This window comes from Drosophila ananassae, assembly GCF_017639315.1.
Source record: "Drosophila ananassae strain 14024-0371.13 chromosome Y unlocalized genomic scaffold, ASM1763931v2 tig00000193, whole genome shotgun sequence".
NCBI lineage: Eukaryota > Metazoa > Arthropoda > Insecta > Diptera > Drosophilidae > Drosophila > Drosophila ananassae.
This window is the reverse complement of record NW_025319098.1, coordinates 1-18,928: the sequence shown is the minus strand read 5'-3', so window position 1 is coordinate 18,928 and position 18,928 is coordinate 1. Positions and strand designations below refer to the sequence as shown.

General features: G+C 41.2%; 3 protein-coding genes and 2 pseudogenes across 3 annotated transcripts; 4 read left to right on the top strand and 1 right to left on the bottom strand.

Moving 5' to 3' along the window:
- The first annotated feature begins 4,530 nt into the window (after positions 1-4,530).
- Positions 4,531-5,671, top strand: LOC6502341. The gene is made up of 5 exons (XM_001967660.4): positions 4,531-4,654; positions 4,721-4,884; positions 5,174-5,307; positions 5,362-5,432; positions 5,487-5,671. Exons 1-5 carry the CDS (start codon positions 4,574-4,576, stop codon positions 5,577-5,579), a joined length of 543 nt encoding a protein of 180 aa, XP_001967696.1. The 5' UTR covers positions 4,531-4,573; the 3' UTR covers positions 5,580-5,671.
- Positions 5,661-7,682, top strand: LOC6502339 (annotated as a pseudogene).
- Positions 7,683-7,824: 142 nt separating this feature from the next.
- On the bottom strand, positions 7,825-13,701 carry LOC26514720 (annotated as a pseudogene).
- A 28-nt stretch (positions 13,702-13,729) lies between these two features.
- On the top strand, positions 13,730-14,261 carry LOC116655411. Its single transcript, XM_032453271.1, has 2 exons — positions 13,730-13,890; positions 13,949-14,261. The coding sequence occupies exons 1-2, from the start codon at positions 13,741-13,743 to the stop codon at positions 14,129-14,131; spliced, it is 333 nt and encodes a 110-aa protein (XP_032309162.1). The 5' UTR covers positions 13,730-13,740; the 3' UTR covers positions 14,132-14,261.
- Positions 14,262-17,845: 3,584 nt separating this feature from the next.
- On the top strand, positions 17,846-18,725 carry LOC116655412 (major facilitator superfamily domain-containing protein 6-like). The gene is made up of 2 exons (XM_032453273.2): positions 17,846-18,248; positions 18,307-18,725. The coding sequence occupies exons 1-2, from the start codon at positions 17,928-17,930 to the stop codon at positions 18,487-18,489; spliced, it is 504 nt and encodes a 167-aa protein (XP_032309164.1). The 5' UTR covers positions 17,846-17,927; the 3' UTR covers positions 18,490-18,725.
- The last annotated feature ends 203 nt before the right edge of the window (positions 18,726-18,928 follow it).

Here is an 18,928-nt window from a genome sequence, read left to right as displayed (position 1 = left end):
CAAGGACATGGCAGCCATACGAAGCATCCATATACAGAATGCAATAAAGCGAAATGGCCAGTGGCGGGACGAAAAAAAAAGGGGTCGTCGATGAGTGCAAAGGACGCGGATCGAGTGCTGCAATAAAGCTGCACTTGCATGGAAATAAAAGCATCATCAATGTATTCCGCATAAAAGTCCGCGACATGGGAGAAATCACTTATAAGTTATAAGGGCTGATGGTAAAGAATACAAGAAATTTATAAATGAGTTCCTTTGCATTCATGAAAAATCAAATTACCCGTGGAATTTTTTATATCATCGTGACTTTAGACATAGTCCGTTATGGACTTCAAGCTGTCAGCCAGTCAGCCAGTCAGTTAGGCAGTCTATCATTTCGTCAAGCCGTCAAGTTGGCCTGCAACGCAATGTAATGCCACATGGCTTGCACGAAATTCCGGTTGCACCAAGCGGAAATTGCATTTACACGGTTGCCTGCCATCTCCATTGACGGCAACCCGAGGAGGTACTGGTCCTGTTTCGGGTTCCTTTCATTCCGGGGTACGCAGGAATGTGGGGACCAATTTTGATTACAATACGCCGCCAGAAGCCCACTCACATATTGCCTCAAACTTCGAATATTCATTGAACTTTGTGCAAACATGGCGATTTCAAAAAGGGTTCAAAGGATACCGGAGCGATGGAATTACTATTGAAAGTTGCCTAAGGCATTGATGAACTTAATAACCTGCTCAGAAGGACACGTAACAAACATTGTATTTCCTTTCAAGGAAGAGAATAAATCTTTTGATTTATTTAAAGTTCGGCCAAGGTCGAGCCACCACGCCCCCAAATGCCCGACCTTGATTTCACCAAAGGCGATAAATTTGAATCCAAACTCGAACAGGGGAAAGCGATAAAGGGGTAAGACGAAAAATCCGAAAATCCAGAGACATTATCAAACCAAAAACTGACACAGACAAGGACCCTCACAAACCGACACACAGCCAGAGGAATCCTGAAGATTAATCGGCGAGAAGTGAGGGGGTAGGAGGTATGAGGGGGTGGTAAATTCAAATAATTTGCGGGCAACTGAACAAACAAACCAGACCAGACCAGACCACACCAGGATAAGATAATGCAAGGGGGCGGTGAACAAAAAACTTGATACGAAAAAGTTTTTCTCAAAAATTTCCCAACTAGGACATAGCCATAGTCCTTGTGGGAAGGGGGAGTGGCGAAGTGAAGAAATAAAACAAATCATAGCATACATCAAAGCGCAAACGAAGCGTGTGATGACAACTAGAGAAGAAACTGAAGAACTGACAACAGCTGTCGGCTTGTTTGATGGCCAAAGTTTGGCAACGAGTTCAATTACTTTTCACCTGGCTCACAAAAAAACAAACAGCTCTCGTTTTGGCCTAAAAGCCTAACACGTGGTTTACCATTCTCCAGGTGAAAAGGTTTCTAGGAAAAGGTTATATTTATTTATGACCTTGTTTTTCTCTCCATAACAGTGTCCTTAAAAATTCCAGAGTTTATTAGCTTGTCTTGTACATTAGCTATAAAAAAATAATAGTTTGAATTACAATTCCAGAGATTTATTAACTGATGACCCACTTTCTCGAACCTCCTCCTGGATTGGCAAGACATTACTGAATTTTCCTACAAGCTGCAAGCAAACAAAGTGTAATTTATTCGCTAATGGATCGACAGGTGGGAACGTTGCAATCTACCCTTAGTCTGCTGGCAGAAATAAAAGTAATCGATTGCAGAAACTAGCTAAATCCATTGGAAAAATACCGGTGACAATTGGAAATTAAGCCACGCCAAGAGAAATGTCGCACTGAAATAGAGTAAATTGCACACGGAGAAACGTTTTTGGTAAATTAAGGCCAACAATTCAACAATTCCACCAATAACGGGAACGAAAGAAATCGAAGCCACCGCCACCGGGTCCAAAAAAGGAAATTGAATTGCATTCCAAATGCATTTGTCGCATTTGCAGATGTCGCTGGCGATGGTGTCCTCGTTCACCTGAGGCTTAAACCCGAGTTTATGGATTTTCCCGGGATTTATGACAGCTTAGAGGGACAGCATTGTAGAAACGGTAGGAAATGTACATAGTGTCAGGTGGCAGGAATCGATATATCAGTCCTTCTAATCAAACGACAAAAATTGATTTTTTTTAGTCCCTATTAAGTGTAGACTACAAGTGTAGACTCACTTGTTTAAATTTTTGAAATATAGTTGATAAAAAATAAACTCCTTTTTCGCAGTCAATTCCTTTGATCGTTTTCTTTAAATATAGCTGCATAATCAGGTTAGACTTTATCGCCTAGCCAGACATTTATGGCGTGGTGTAAACCGGAGTCTGGTCCTCGGGCCAAGGGCTAACCAAGTCAACACAGACAATCCAGTTAACGGCGCAAGGAGTTAGGGCTCCGTAGAACTGCAGGATGCAGGAGCAGTAGCAGGCCACGAAGTGAAAGGCCAAAGTGTTGTGCATAAAAATGTTGTTTTTCCTGATGTAAGTTTGTGCCGCACTGTTTATGCGGAGAAGTGAATGGGCGTGGGGTTGTGGCACAGTGATGTTGCATCCGGATATTTGCCGCTTTGCATATTAAACGCTGCTGGCGTAGTTTTGTGGCTGGGTCGCCGATAATCCCTAGCTTTTCTATGTAAATTGGGTTTTCTTTGTCGGTGCAACAATGGGCGGCAGTATCCTGGCCGGAGGACTGCAGACCTGAGCTGTGGGCGTGGCCATTAACGCTCAACAGTCTACACCGTGGATAGATAAAACACCAACTGAATCCAATCAGGCAAGACATGAGGCAAGCCGCAGGCAATCAAGTGGCAAACTGCTTTGTGGGGGTTCATTAAATTGCTAATGTGGTAGCGATTCCTTTTTTCGCTCACAGATCCTTACAGGATGTGGCAGAGCGACAAGTCGCGTCAGAGCAATTTAGCTGGCAGAAATTGAACTGTGAAATGCCATAAAATTAAATAAATAAGTAACTGAGGATTCTAACTGAAGACAGAATACCGAAATGCTCTTTAAATGTACCTACGGTCTGGGTAAAAATTAAATAGATACATTTCAGCTCTGCCAAAGTCACATTATTTCGGAGAAACGCTCAGGTAAATATTTATTTATTGAAAAATCTGTGTGTTAGGGTACGAGAAGAACAGCGAAAGGTTTCTAGATAACAAACAGACATATGTATGCCTTTACTGATCGATATCCTGCCGGGTTCCCTGTTCATGTGGAGGATAATTGAATCCGATGTGAAGCTGTTCCTTGTGGCAGTTATGAAATTTGTGCGTCGGCTTCCGGTGCCCCAGAACGGAAACAAAGCGAAGAGCATTGCCGCCAAAATGAAGTTACAATTTACAGGCGAGAGTGTGGGGTCGTCTGCCTGAATGGCTGATGCCAAAAACACTGTAAAAAAAACGTACAGACTTTTAAACTTATTAACATAATTATTATAATAAAAATTCTTCCACAATATTGGTAAAATTGGGTTTTAAAACATTAAATATCTACCGCATGTCAACATATTTTGGGTTAAATTTTCAAAAAATTGTTGTGTAATTCTCAACAGCGTGCAATGGAACAGAAACAAGGATCCGTAGGATCCTCCCCAGGCGTGAACGAAGTGGGGAGGAATCATCCCGGCAGGGGCACACACATGTTCCCCCATGTCTAGCAACCTCGGCAATGAATTCGTGTTTCCGCCTCGATGCTCTCGCCATCATAGTTAACGGCATCGTTGACTTAAGGGCGTTCCAGTGGACGGGTGTGATGTATTCCGCTGCTTCGTCATTTGACGCGAGCGACACAATTAAAAACATGCAGCCCAATTCATTTGATTGGCACGAAGGAAAATTCCTGATAAATATCCTTCCTGGAATGAGGCAGTGTCCTACAAGACCGACAACTTCATGAATTTTTCTGTCTCTGTGGTCAAAAAAGGAAAGACGAAATATACAACTTCTTTAAAATGGAAAATGTGACATATATGAGTTTCTTAAATATTCTTTGCTGTTGACAAAAACCATTCTTTAAAAATAACTTTTAGGTTCTTTGAATTAAATTGTATTCATTTTTTTGCTTAGGTCTAAATCTAGTCTAAATTTTTAAATTAAAATGCAAAAATATGGAGAAATATTTTGAACCTGATAAAAGACATTTTTTTAAGAACATTTTTAAATATTGCGCCGTCTGTTGATATCGATCAGCTCAAGTAAGATTATTTATAGATTATTCCTAAATAAATCTAAACTTTAATCATTTTTAGATGAAGGCCTTCATTGAGAAAGCGCACGTGCAAATCTAAAATATTAAGTATTTATTTAAGTTGGTTCACAATTCTACAAATTCCATAACTTAAGAAGTTATTTTAAGTTATTTATTTATAAATAAATTAGTTTCTAGCATAAAATTGTTTTGCGATGCAGTTTTTCGATATTCAATTTCTTATGTGTCCAATAGATGGCGCTAAAGATGTAATTATCGATATTTAGGAACAGTGTTGTGAAACGTGAAATTATTATTTTTATTATCAACAACTGCATTAAAATTACATTAAAAATGGATAATATTCACTCCGTTTGGAATTACCTGGCCTCGATCTGCAACTGCTGGCAATGCACCGAGGACACGGGGGCTCAGGTGGGTCACCAGCTTAGCTTCGATGTGGAATTCCCTCTATCTTTATGTTGTTTCTTGCCCTTGTAGCCGAACGAATCAAACGACAGGACACACCTACTAGTAGACCCCGTGAACCACAGCCCGGCCTTCCGGAGGAGCAACTCGGATGGCCTGAGCAACGACTATGCCCACTCACTACCCAAGAAAGATGACCAGACCGCTCTGTCCAGATTGGTTCAAAATACAGCCATGTACGCAGTTGTTATGCACCCCTTTTGTTTCCGATAGGGCACCAATTTACCCTTATAGGGTATTTCACTTTGATTTAGATGATTGTTACGACAGATAGGAACTTATACGACTCCCTATCGGGTTAATAAGTGGAGGGGGCACCCGATTTCGGTGTCCACTTGTTTGTTTACACACATTTTAATGACTAGTCACCACAATGTTATCTTGTTGTACCCTGGAATGGGTATCCAATATCTTTCACAATAGGAATATGGATTGAGACCTATACTAATGATTTTTTCCTCCTAGAAACATGATCAATGTTGGTGCCATGGACTGCCATAGCCTGGAGCACCAGGAGTACACTGACAGAATAAGATTGTACTCGCAGAGGTTGCACCAGCAGTGGAATAATGTACAACATCCCAGTGTCATCCTAAAAGGTATGTCTAAATGATTCACAGAAACCACCAATTACTCATTCCTTACTATTTCAGGCCTCCTTAAAGATGTCCCGAGCCATCAGTTCTATTTAGCAAAGCCTCTTTATGCAGAGGACTCAGCTCAAGTAAGATTATTTATAGATTATTCCTAAATAAATCTAAACTTTAATCATTTTTAGATGAAGGCCTTCATTGAGAAAGCGCACGTGAGTGTCTCCCACATTCAAATCGACCACAAGGAGGCAGTAGTAGTGCCCTTCCGAATTCCCTGATCAGTTTATTAAGATAAATTAAGATGCAGTGATAAATTAATATGAAATCAAAAAATATATTGGTACTAAGTAACCTTTGAATATTCAGGTAATCGACATATTTTTTATTAAGTGTACAGATACAAAAATTCAATATATATTCATACCACACGCAAACTATTTTCGTCAATACAAGAAGATACAGACAAATTCAAAATGTCTTTCGATTTAAATCATAAGTACTGGGTGTCCACCAGAAAGGATATTGCCCAGCTTTTTAAAAAGCCGAACCGTTTGAAAAAAATTGCCCCACCCGGCGAGAAGGCAGTTTCCTTTAAAATATTCGCTGAACTTTATGTCCTATATGTTGAGCTGGTGGCGAAGCTAGGTTTCATTTACCACCATACCTTCCAAGTGCAAAAGCGAGCCGTGGTGCGGACCCTTGTTGAAAGTGCCACCCAGCAGTTGATGCAGCTCAAGGAGGAGCTGAAGGAGTTGGAGATGAGCGAGTACGTTTATTTGGACAAGGCTTTGATCGCCAGGAAACTGACACCCCGGGACTTGGTAATATGGAGATCACCTCAGTTCCTCTATCGCCGTCCACTAGATATTCAGAACATCATTGCGGACAATAGACTGTATATGAACGATGTGGAAAAGGAGGAGAAGGCGGCCCAGGATTTCGTACCTATCACGGAAGCTATCACGCTGATTCAAGCCCATGAAAGAGCGCGGCGAGCTCGTGTATACAAATCAAATATTAAGTACGATAAAAAGAAGTTTCTCAAGGTGATGCAGAGGAAAAAAATCAACTATCGGTTTACGTTCAAACCCGATTAGGCAATGAGTATACCCATTAAAAGGACTATATTCACAGCATATTTCATTAAAAATACAGAGGACTGTGATTAATTAAGGACCAAGGATGATGTAGGGGAGGACATGGCTGCTATGATGGGTAATTTTTATATCAAATCATACGTTTTTTGTAAAAGTTTTTTGCCTTTTCTAGATGAGGAAGTTAAAAATATGAAAAGAAATAGAGCTGCCACTGTAATCCAAAGATGGTGGAGGGTTTAAAGGACGAGAAAAATTGTCAAAATAAAGAAACGATTCAAAGAAGAGCTTTACGGTATGAAAAAAATGAGAAAACTCAAAAGACCGAACCAGAAAGCCAATGCAACCACTCCAATTTCTGTTCGATTCTTGAGTCGAATACCTTAATCGATTCTCAGTCATTCTGCATCAAAATCTGAAAAAAAATATTTTTTGATATAAATTGTGGGGCATCCAGCCAGAATGCTTGTGAGGGCAAAATAGCTCACAGCAATGGCTTGTAATATAATGTATTATTTAATTCAACATTCGTTCTTTGTTTTTAGAACATTGGGTCCGGCCAAGGGAGATATTAAAATGGTCATCCAAGAGTCAATGCTGGGCATGGGAGAATTTGATATTCCAAAACCAAGGATATTAACCCGAGGCTTTTGGGCTCCTCTATAGCCAGTAAAATTCTAAAGCCCCTAAAAAAGAATGATAAAGTCGTACTCGTTGGTACGAGAAATATGCCGTGGTCGGCGAAAGGTGGCATACGGAAGGCGTTCCAGAAAATCTTACTTATCCCGAGGTGCGACTACGGTACCAGCTTCTTAATTTGGCTGGAACTGATGACCGAAAATTGTCCGGATAATATGGCAGAATACGCTTATTCCGCACTCGCAAGAGTTCTGCAAGCCTACAACTCCGGCGACATCACTGACAAAATCAGAACACATTAAGTATCGAGAGGAGAATGCGACTGCAAACTGATGCATTGGATACCCACGAGTTCCTGGAATATTTCATAAACGAGGAGCACCCACCTATATTCCCTATAGAGGATAAGGTATTCACAATCAATACTTAAACATACTAGTTCTTGTTCTAACATTTTCTTTTAGTTTATGGAAAAATTCAACAAATGGTTCGGCAGTTCCAATAAAATGATGAAGTTAAGAAAAAGCTTTATGGCCAAGAAGAACGCGAAAGCAAAGAAGTAATATGTATTGTCCAATTTGTAACTCAATTTTTAAACTTTCTATCCAAATCACAATGTATTGTTAACATTTTTAAACAAAAGTAAACTATGTGAAAATAACTGAAAGTTAAATGAAAATAATAAATTTGTATACATAAATATATATCTTTTTATTGAAAATATTCAACTGAAGTTTCTATGTAATCTAACGAAATAAAAAATGTAAAAATTAGTTTTTATATACTAGCATGTCATTTAGTTTTTTTGATGTTGTGGCAAAAATTCTTCCAGTTCGGAATCTTCAATTCAACAGAGACGAACTGAAATATTGCTATTGGAGCCCATTTCTTTGACAGCGCATGGAAATAGGTACGCCTCCTCTGAATTCTCTGCAAAATATGATATTTAATTTAGTTATTGTTATTCTTTGGAATGCTTTTTGAATCTTACCAATTATTGTTCTTCGGCTTTAAGTTTCTCTCCTTGAAATCGGTCCCTCGTTCATAGAGCTTTCCCCATCCGTTTCACTTGGAAAATGCATCGGAGGTAAATATGAATCAGGATGTCTTAAATATTCTTTGCCTGCAGAGTAGATGAATATAGTCATTTGTTTTGCATATACTGTATGATTCCTAGCCTCCCACTTAGTAGATTAGTTCTAAAATGTTAAATACATTGGGAAAGAGTCACTTCAATTCCACTATTCTGTGCCTGAAAGCAAAAATACAATTCACTTCAAAGTTCTTAGTTAAACGTTCTTTATTAAACGTTCTTAGTTAAACGGTTTTATTCACACTCTCGAATATTAAATATCCTCCTCTAAATATCTACTAACAATAAAAGGATTGTTAGTAATAGTAAGTAGATCCTGGCTAAATAATAACAATAATTCTAATAATTCTTAAGATCTCATACAATAAATTACTTTACCTGTATTTGATTTATAGTCTTCATTCTCGATATTATTAAAAGAACTCAGTCTTGAAAGCGGCTGATTACACAGGCCAACAGCAAAAAATCTCCACGCATAATTTTACCTGCTCCATAACCTTTAGGCTCCCCTGAACCAAAGTCCAGAACAAACATAGGTTCTATCACCCACCGTTTCCGCGGTACACCTAAGAGAAGAAATTGATCAAATTTTACCATATATTGAATTATGTAGGCCGTGTAATGGCGATGACCATCATTGTTTTTAGTACATATCATTTTTGAAATGTATGTGTACCAACTAAAATTAAAAAATGGTATCTAGCAGTTACCATATCTTTGGAATACTCATCCAATCCGCGGAATTGGAGTTTTTAATCTCATATTTTCAAAAAGTCATGGCTATCTAAAACTTCTGTAAAGCTTTACTAAACAAGCTGAACCTGCAATGGATACGTTTTGAATATAGAAACAGTTTTAGATAGCCATGACTTTTTGAAAATATGAGATTAAAAACTCCAATTTAATTGAAGAAAATATTGTTTAACCACCTATAATAAATTCAATAAAACTATTTCGAGTTTTTCCTTAAATCCAAAATTAAAACATGGTATGATCTACTGATTTCAATAAGAAAATAAAAATCTTCCATAGAAAAATGTTTGGGGAAAAATCATAGAAGACCAAAAATTAACGTAGAAAATCTGAGATTTCAACTTTGGATGAGTATTCCAAAGATATGGTAACTGCTAGATACCATTTTTTAATTTTAGTTGGTACACATACATTTCAAAAATGATATGTACTGGATACAATGATGGTCATCGCCATTACACGGCCTACATAATTCAATATATGGTAAAATTTGATCAATTTCTTCTCTTAGGTGTACCGCGGAAACGGTGGGTGATAGAACCTATGTTTGTTCTGGACTTTGGTTCAGGGGAGCCTAAAAGTTATGGAGCAGGTAAAATTATGCGTGGAGGAAAAAAAAAGTTGGAAATTGTCGGCCTGAGTTATTTGATCTCGGCAACATAAATGGCTCCAAGCAGCTTTCTGCCTCCGAATCCCAGTACTCGGACCCGATATACTCATTTAATGCGGCTATATCCCTTGTCGGATCCAAATCTCCATCTTCACCTAAAATTAAGAGTTTCAATTTAATTTCTAACCTTATTAAATGCCTTTTGAAACTTACTATGAACGAAAAAGGCCTTTTTCGACTTGGACTCATTGCTATCGTTGCTGAGCAAACTGGAGGAGTCGGCTATTTCGGCTCCGGGTACTTCAGTTATATCCGGCAAAGGATTATGGCTCTTTCGCACCCAGTCGGAGCAGTCCCAATGGTACTGTCCATTGGCCAGCGCGGAGTAATCAACAAAGTTCCCAGCGCCAGAGGAGTGGCATACATTTGGAATTTCCACTTGGATGAGTTTCCCGCTCGAGAAGCGACTAACCGATGATCCAAAGTCCCTCTTGAGTTCTAAAGATTAAAAAATATTAGTTATATAATTTTGGTTTAAGGATCCTTGCAAAATACTAACCATAATTGAGTTTATTTTCAGAAAAGGTCCTCAAATGCATTTGCTCGCACCAATCCTGTTTGTAGCAATTACTTTCTCCGTCGGCGGAATGACAAGTATTGATGTTGACATGTTGCTTGTTTCGGTTCACCTTTTGGTATTCGAATGGCACATTCTCCAGCTCATCGCCAGCCGATCCGTAGCTCCTTAATATGTCCAAGTTGTTGACAAAGTTCCTGTTGTTGCTCAGGAACAGGCTGTTGTTCGGAGCTGCCGTATAGCTAATGGGTCGCTGGTTGACCTCCAAATTGCTCAGCTTGACATTCGACTTGCAGTAGTTGTCCTTGTCCACCATTAAGACTCGCCTCCTCCGCCTTGTTCTTGTCTCGGTCCAGGCGGTTCCTACGTTTTGCGGATGAATTCCTGCGAATGACCACACAGCACAGGGCACAGCTGATCACGACGAGCACCACGGTGATGCCGGAAATGATGCCGCTAATGTGCTCAAGGGAGAAGTTGTTCAGCTGCGTGGACATCGAGTTCGAGTAGAGCGGATCACCAAAGCTGGCTCCGGTCAGGTAGGAGGGACAGATGCACCTGAAGCTGCCCGGCTCGTTGATGCAGGTCGCCCCGTTGCCGCACGGCTGGTTTTCACACTCATCCACGTCGATTTCACAGGTGGGTCCCGCGACACATGCAGTGCGATATGGCATCGCCCTCTTCGCAAATTGCAGGGATTCGGAGTGCAGAACTTTCCGTACTCGCACCTCTTTCCGGACAGGTGTATGGGGCAGGAGCAGGTGTAGTTGTTCGGCCCGTGGTGGTCGCAGCGTCCTCCAAACAGACAGGGCCCGTAGGAGCAGGGATCGAGATCGATTTCGCACTGCTTGCCCGAGAAGCGGGATTGGCAGGCGCACTCAAAGGCATCCCCGCCAAGATCCTTGCAGATGCCGCTATTGGCACACGGCTGGGAGCCGCAAATGCCCAGGACCTGAAGCACATTCGAGGGATCACACTTGAACTCCACGTTGGTGAATTTCTTGAGGGCGGCGATGGTGCTGCCACCGGAAATGTACAGCGGCAGGGACTCCTGGGCAATCTTGATGTTGGCCATGCAGCCAATGAATCGTCGCTGGATATCCTCGTAGCCGATGATCGACGGATGCGGACGAACTTCGGCGCCCACGAAAATGTCGTTGGACTGGATTTTCAGGATGCCATTATCCCCAGGAGCATTGCCATGCGAGACGTGCTTGTTGTCCACCATCAGCTTGGCACTGTCAAAGGCCGACTAAGCGGAACATTCTTTCGGTGACATTAAAGCTATTCGACCCCGTAGACTTAGTAAGCCCAATCCATATCAAAGGAAAGATCCTGTTGCAGGAGGTTTGGCTTAATAAGCTAGTTTGGGATGAGTTGATTCCACTGCATTTGGAATCGGCGTGGAACAAAATTCAGTTTAACTCAATACCGAGATTTGTGATGAGTGAGCCGATGCCATCAATTAAAGCATGCGTCTATATTCGTTGCGAATCTGCAAAAGGTAATAAAGTCTCATTGTTGGCTGCAAAGTCCAAAGTAGCGCTCAAGACTAACTAAACAGAACCCGGCAGATATCCTGTCGAGAGTGAAATCGGAGCCGGAAGATAAGTGGCCATCGAGTCCCCGGTTTGATCCGTCACGAGAGCTTTTGCAGATGGAAGCAATAAAGAATGCGGTCGGATTAACCGCAATGGTCTCCACCTCATATTTATTGGAAGTAGTAGAAGGATTTTTTTCACAATTAAAACTGCTGCGAGTGTGACATTTTCCGCTTTATAAAGAAGTGTAAAAAATTAGTTCCATTTGATAGTGTACCTTCACCTGTCGAATATCAAGAAGCTTTTAATAAAATTGTCCAGATAGTTCAAGTGCATGAGTATCAGGAGGTAATTCAAAATATTCCTGGTTGTTAGCCCAAGTTTACAGAAGCTAAATCCATGTGTCCATGAAGCTTCACAGGGTGGGCTTGCCTTTTTGTTGTTGCGGGTCGGGGGGCGACTAGCTAATGTTTCCTATATCGTACGATGCCAAGATTCCAGTATTGTTGACGAAGCGCTCTCAATTTTTCCAGAGCTATGTCCGATACTTGCACGTGGACCCACATTGATTTTTCATGTGGGTCCACGAGCACTGGTGAGTCTCTTGCGACAGCGTCTTTGGATAAGTAAACGCGCAGGGAGTTTGCAGTCAGATAGTACGATCATGCATACGCTGTTTCAAATGCAAGCCTCATCTGATGACTCAAATCATAGGAGATTTACCCTTAGATCGAATCCGTGCTCTCCGTCAATTCTCCATATGTTGATTCCAATTCCAGTTGATGCCAATTCTCCATATGTTGATTTCTGTGGCCCTATTGAAACGACATTGAAAATTTCTTTGGTAGGCCACCCTGCAAGCCCTACATTGCCCTTTTTGTTTGTTTTGCGTCCAAGGCAGTTCATTTAGAAGTAGTATCTGATTTATCAAGTGATTCCTTTTTAGGATGTCCGCAGATCGTGCACTTCGACAACGCGACGAACTTCGTCAGAGCGAGTCGCCATTTCGCGGCACTGCGGCAGCAAATCGAGGACGAGGCGGATGGCGAGGCGCATAAAAAAAAGGATGCGTATTTGCATTCATACCGCCACGTGCTCCGCACTATGGGACTATGGGAGGCTGGTGTCAAATCTGCAAAGCGCCTACTCCTACGAGCGGTGGGCAGCGCGAGGTTGACCGCAGAGCCGTCATGAATTCGAGGCCCCTGGGCGCCCTCAGACAGGACCCAAGCGAAGGCGAGGCTTTGCCTCCCGTGCACTTGTGTAATGTGTGAGGTTGTTCGACTTCCCTACGTTTTTAGCTTACTTTGTAACGTGGGGGTGTACTTTGGGGACGTGTGGATGGGAGTGAAGGGTGTGCACTTCTTGTGATCTTAGACTAAGCTCGACAGATGGGGTGGTTCTTTTCCTGTATTCATACTACACATCATCAAAATAAATTTAAGTGCACATTATTATTTAATTAAATCTAAATTATTTTACCTATACATTCATATCACTTATATATATATACATATATCTACATAATATATACATAACTGCACTGCACTGAATTTAAAACATACCTGGCATAAAATCACTAAACATAATATCTATTAAATAATAGATCCCGCTAATTCGTCTGGGATTTAATTTTACTTATTTTTAAGCACTCTTTAAATATTTCTTAATCTTGGCTTAAGATAGTAGCCGTATTGCTTTCAGACTCGCCAATTAATGTCAAAGCTCTCCAATGCAAATCTAGCCCTAACTATGCTAAAGAAAAAAGCTTTTACATAACTGCATTCTTATCTCGATATGCAAAAATAGATAAGAATCGGGTGATGTTTTGTTCGCTTATTCAAGGTAACCGGTAGATCAATGATATTAGATAGAAAGTTTTCAAGCTTTTCTCTGCTTTTCTCGGCTTAATTGGCAATGTTCTGCGCTTCCTGTACATCTCGTATCTGACCAATCCGTGGATGGTGCTGCCCTTCGAGCTGATGCAGGGCATCACCCATGCTGCGGTGTGGGCGGCCTCCTGCTCCTATATAGCCCATAATACACCAAAGCATCTGAGGGCCTCGGCCCAGGGTGTCCTGCAGGGCATCCATCATGGTCTGGGACGTGGTTGCAGTGCCATCATTGGTGGCATGTTCGTCACCTATTACGGTACTACTGCTACCTTCCGCTGGTACGGCATAGCTTGTCTCTTCGTCCTTGGATTCTTCATCTTTGTCAACTTCTATCGCAAGGAGCAGGGCTTCATTTCGGAAATTCCAGTTACTGAGGATCCACATCAGGTGAGTTTTGGAGACAACAGGATTGTAAATGGAAACTAAACCATATATATCTCCCTAGGTGGCTGAGGAAACTTCCCATTTGGCTCCTCACGGCGTTCCCAGCAATCCGATTCCACGAGCACTTTCCAACTCCCGGCTGAACGAAATGAATCCCAATGGAGGACCCTACGGAACTTACCAGACAACTGGCGGAAATCTGGACATTCCCGGCGCCAACCAGCACAATCCGTTTGCCCAGTAAATGGGGGGCTCATCATCTTAGCCATACCATCAAAGCCACAGAGGAAATCTGCAGAAAAGAGTTTAAAGAAAAAAACATTGAAAAACGAACAAAGTATAACCGCAAACATATCTTGGACATTGGCCTGCAATATGAATTGCATAACTGCATTGCTTTATTTTGATTTGTTACGATCTAGACATAGCATATAGCATATACATATACACATATATATATTTTATATAGGGCCACGCCACACATCCGCTCTTCGCATGAGTGCCCTGTTGCCCTACGAGCGGTGGGCAGCGCGAGGTTGACCGCAGAGCCGTCATGAATTCGAGGCCCCTGGGCGCTCTCATATAGGACCCAAGCGATAGCGAGGCTTTGCCTCCCGTGCACTTGTGTAATGTGTGAGGTTGTTCGACCTCCCTACGTTTTTAGCCAACTTTGTAACGTGGGGGTGTACTTTGGGGACGTGTGGGTGGGAGTGAAGGGTGTGCACTTCTTGTGATCTTAGACTAAGCTCGACAGATGGGGTGGTTCTTTTCCTGTATTCATACTACACATCATCAAAATAAATTTAAATGCACTGGCTAGATGCATTTTAATAAAGAAAAACCCGGATGATTGTCCTACCGAATCAAATCCGAAAGAAAACTTGAGAAACAAATCACCTAAAAGGCAAACAGGCTCAGTAGAATGAGAGAGAGAATGACTTTGATCAGTTTTAGGGTATTAGATGTTCATTATACCCTATTCTTAACCCACCCGACCTTGGCGAGATCTACGACGTCTACGAATCCTATACGATACTTATTGTGGTTCCAGCATGGCTATTTGAATTTTCGGTGGCGGATCTGTAATGGCCTTAAGCCTTCATGGAGTTCCAATTTCTCAAATATAATTTGGTGTGAACTTGATCCATTTTTCCATATTGGGTATTTCTATTTCATTATATAATATCTCCTTAACAGCTACTTCATATAATTTCATTAGAATTAATATTAATATATATAGATATATATTTATATTTAGATATAAGAGAGAAATTGAAAAACATTGGGTTAAATGGGGAAATGTTTATAATAATTAATTTAAAAAGAACAATATATTAGCTTGGCCGTGCTCGAATATTATCGCAAAGTTATTATTATATAATTAAATCTAAATTATTTTACCTATACATTCATATCACTTATATATATATATACATATATCTACATAATATTTACATAACTGCACTGCACTGAATGTAAAACATACCTGGCATAAAATCACTAAACATAATATCTATTAAATAATAGATCCCGCTAATTCGTCTGGGATTTAAATTTACTTATTTTTAAGCACTCTTTAAATATTTCTTAATCTTGGCTTAAGATAGTAGCCGTATTGCTTTCAGACTCGCCAATTAATGTCAAAGCTCTCCAATGCAAATCTAGCCCTAACTATGCTAAAGAAAAAAGCTTTTACATAACTGCATTCTTATCTCGATATGCAAAAATATATAGAGAATCGGATGATGTTTTGTTCGCTTATTCAAGGTAACCGGTAGATCAATGATATTAGATAGAAAGTTTTCAAGCTTTTCTCTTTCTATCTTATATCCGCTCTTCGCATGAGTGCCCTGTTGGAAATCCACACACTACACCACAGTTAATTCTGCAAAAATCTTACTAGCAGGGGTCATTAGCTGAAATCACTAATATCTACTAATATTTTTATTTTATTTTACTTTTTGTATGTCCTTTAAGTGGAAGGTTTCTTAAATTTTCCGTGATTCATTCTTCAGTTCATAATACAAGCTTGTAAGAACGTCCTAATTTCTTTTTCACTTTGTCCTTAATAAAGAGAGGTGAAAATTTAGCGTTAAACTTCTTACTGGCATTACTTTGCGGAAATTGCGAGCAAGGACATCTTCACCATTTTTAAATTCTACCGATCTTAAATTATACCTTATCGTTTATTTCATGTGCCAAAGATATATTATTCATAGCTTTATTTCAAAGACACTGCAAGGCGTCGGTTCGCTGTATTTCCGTATTGTCCTTTAAAAGATTCAAGTTTCTTAGCAGTTTGTAGTCTTTCCCGTGAAGAACCATAAAATAAGGGGAAAATCTAGTACTTTAATGGATATTGGCTCTAAGGGCTCCGCTTATCTCCGGGAGATGTCTATCCCAATTGGAATGATCTGTGCCCATTTATGCGCGTATTGCGTCGAGAACTGACCTATTTAGGCCTTCGTTTCAAATATACAAATCCGGCTCGAGCCCACAGGGTGGGTTTGCCTTTTTGTTGTTGCGGGTCGGGGGGCGACTAGCTAATGTTTCCTATATCGTACGATGCCAAGATTCCAGTATTGTTGACGAAGTGCTCTCAATTTGTCCAGAGCTATGTCCGATACTTGCACGTGGACCCACATTGATTTTTCATGTGGGTCCACGAGCACTGGTGAGTCTCTTGCGACAGCGTCTTTGGATAAGTAAACGCGCAGGGAGTTTGCAGTCAGATAGTACGATCATGCATACGCTGTTTCAAATGCAAGCCTCATCTGATGACTCAAATCATAGGAGATTTACCCTTAGATCGAATCCGTGCTCTCCGTCAATTCTCCATATGTTGATTCCAATTCCAGTTGATGCCAATTCTCCATATGTTGATTTCTGTGGCCCTATTGAAACGACATTGAAAATTTCTGTGGTAGGCCACCCTGCAAGCCCTACATTGCCCTTTTTGTTTGTTTTGCGTCCAAGGCAGTTCATTTAGAAGTAGTATCTGATTTATCAAGTGATTCCTTTTTAGGATGTCCGCAGATCGTGCACTTCGACAACGCGACGAACTTCGTCAGAGCGAGTCGCCATTTCGCGGCACTGCGGCAGCAAATCGAGGACGAGGCGGATGGCGAGGCGCATAAAAAAAAGGATGCGTATTTGCATTCATACCGCCACGTGCTCCGCACTATGGGACTATGGGAGGCTGGTGTCAAATCTGCAAAGCGCCTACTCCTACGAGCGGTGGGCAGCGCGAGGTTGACCGCAGAGCCGTCATGAATTCGAGGCCCCTGGGCGCCCTCAGACAGGACCCAAGCGAAGGCGAGGCTTTGCCTCCCGTGCACTTGTGTAATGTGTGAGGTTGTTCGACTTCCCTACGTTTTTAGCTTACTTTGTAACGTGGGGGTGTACTTTGGGGACGTGTGGATGGGAGTGAAGGGTGTGCACTTCTTGTGATCTTAGACTAAGCTCGACAGATGGGGTGGTTCTTTTCCTGTATTCATACTACACATCATCAAAATAAATTTAAGTGCACATTATTATTTAATTAAATCTAAATTATTTTACCTATACATTCATATCACTTATATATATATACATATATCTACATAATATATACATAACTGCACTGCACTGAATTTAAAACATACCTGGCATAAAATCACTAAACATAATATCTATTAAATAATAGATCCCGCTAATTCGTCTGGGATTTAATTTTACTTATTTTTAAGCACTCTTTAAATATTTCTTAATCTTGGCTTAAGATAGTAGCCGTATTGCTTTCAGACTCGCCAATTAATGTCAAAGCTCTCCAATGCAAATCTAGCCCTAACTATGCTAAAGAAAAAAGCTTTTACATAACTGCATTCTTATCTCGATATGCAAAAATAGATAAGAATCGGGTGATGTTTTGTTCGCTTATTCAAGGTAACCGGTAGATCAATGATATTAGATAGAAAGTTTTCAAGCTTTTCTCTGCTTTTCTCGGCTTAATTGGCAATGTTCTGCGCTTCCTGTACATCTCGTATCTGACCAATCCGTGGATGGTGCTGCCCTTCGAGCTGATGCAGGGCATCACCCATGCTGCGGTGTGGGCGGCCTCCTGCTCCTATATAGCCCATAATACACCAAAGCATCTGAGGGCCTCGGCCCAGGGTGTCCTGCAGGGCATCCATCATGGTCTGGGACGTGGTTGCGGCGCCATCATTGGTGGCATGTTCGTCACCTATTACGGTACTACTGCTACCTTCCGCTGGTACGGCATAGCTTGTCTCTTCGTCCTTGGATTCTTCATCTTTGTCAACTTCTATTGCAAGGAGCAGGGCTTCATTTCGGAAATTCCAGTTACTGAGGATCCACATCAGGTGAGTTTTGGAGACAACAGGATTGTAAATGGAAACTAAACCATATATATCTCCCTAGGTGGCTGAGGAAACTTTCCATTTGGCTCCTCACGGCGTTCCCAGCAATCCGATTCCACGGGCACTTTCCAACTCCCGGCTGAACGAAATGAATCCCAATGGAGGACCCTACGGAACTTACCAGACAACTGGCGGAAATCTGGACATTCCCGGCGCCAACCAGCACAATCCGTTTGCCCAGTAAATGGGGGGCTCATCATCTTAGCCATACCATCAAAGCCACAGAGGAAATCTGCAGAAAAGAGTTTAAAGAAAAAAACATTGAAAAACGAACAAAGTATAACCGCAAACTTATCTTGGACGTTGGCCTGCAATATGAATTGCATAACTGCATTGCTTTATTTTGATTTGTTACGATCTAGACATAGCATATAGCATATACATATACACATATATATATTTTATATAGGGCCACGCCACACATCCGCTCTTCGCATGAGTGCCCTGTTGCCCTACGAGCGGTGGGCAGCGCGAGGTTGACCGCAGAGCCGTCATGAATTCGAGGCCCCTGGGCGCTCTCATATAGGACCCAAGCGATAGCGAGGCTTTGCCTCCCGTGCACTTGTGTAATGTGTGAGGTTGTTCGACCTCCCTACGTTTTTAGCCAACTTTGTAACGTGGGG

Bases quoted from the DNA above. Each gene is read 5' to 3' on its own strand.
- LOC6502341 (XM_001967660.4), top strand. From the start codon at position 4,574: ATGGATAATATTCACTCCGTTTGGAATTACCTGGCCTCGATCTGCAAC. The intron at 4,885-5,173 runs GTACGCAGTTGT...TTTTCCTCCTAG, and splicing joins TTGGTTCAAAATACAGCCAT to AAACATGATCAATGTTGGTG. The intron at 5,433-5,486 runs GTAAGATTATTT...AATCATTTTTAG, and splicing joins ATGCAGAGGACTCAGCTCAA to ATGAAGGCCTTCATTGAGAA.
- LOC116655411 (XM_032453271.1), top strand. From the start codon at position 13,741: ATGTTCGTCACCTATTACGGTACTACTGCTACCTTCCGCTGGTACGGC. The intron at 13,891-13,948 runs GTGAGTTTTGGA...ATATCTCCCTAG, and splicing joins TTACTGAGGATCCACATCAG to GTGGCTGAGGAAACTTCCCA.
- LOC116655412 (XM_032453273.2), top strand. From the start codon at position 17,928: ATGGTGCTGCCCTTCGAGCTGATGCAGGGCATCACCCATGCTGCGGTG. The intron at 18,249-18,306 runs GTGAGTTTTGGA...ATATCTCCCTAG, and splicing joins TTACTGAGGATCCACATCAG to GTGGCTGAGGAAACTTTCCA.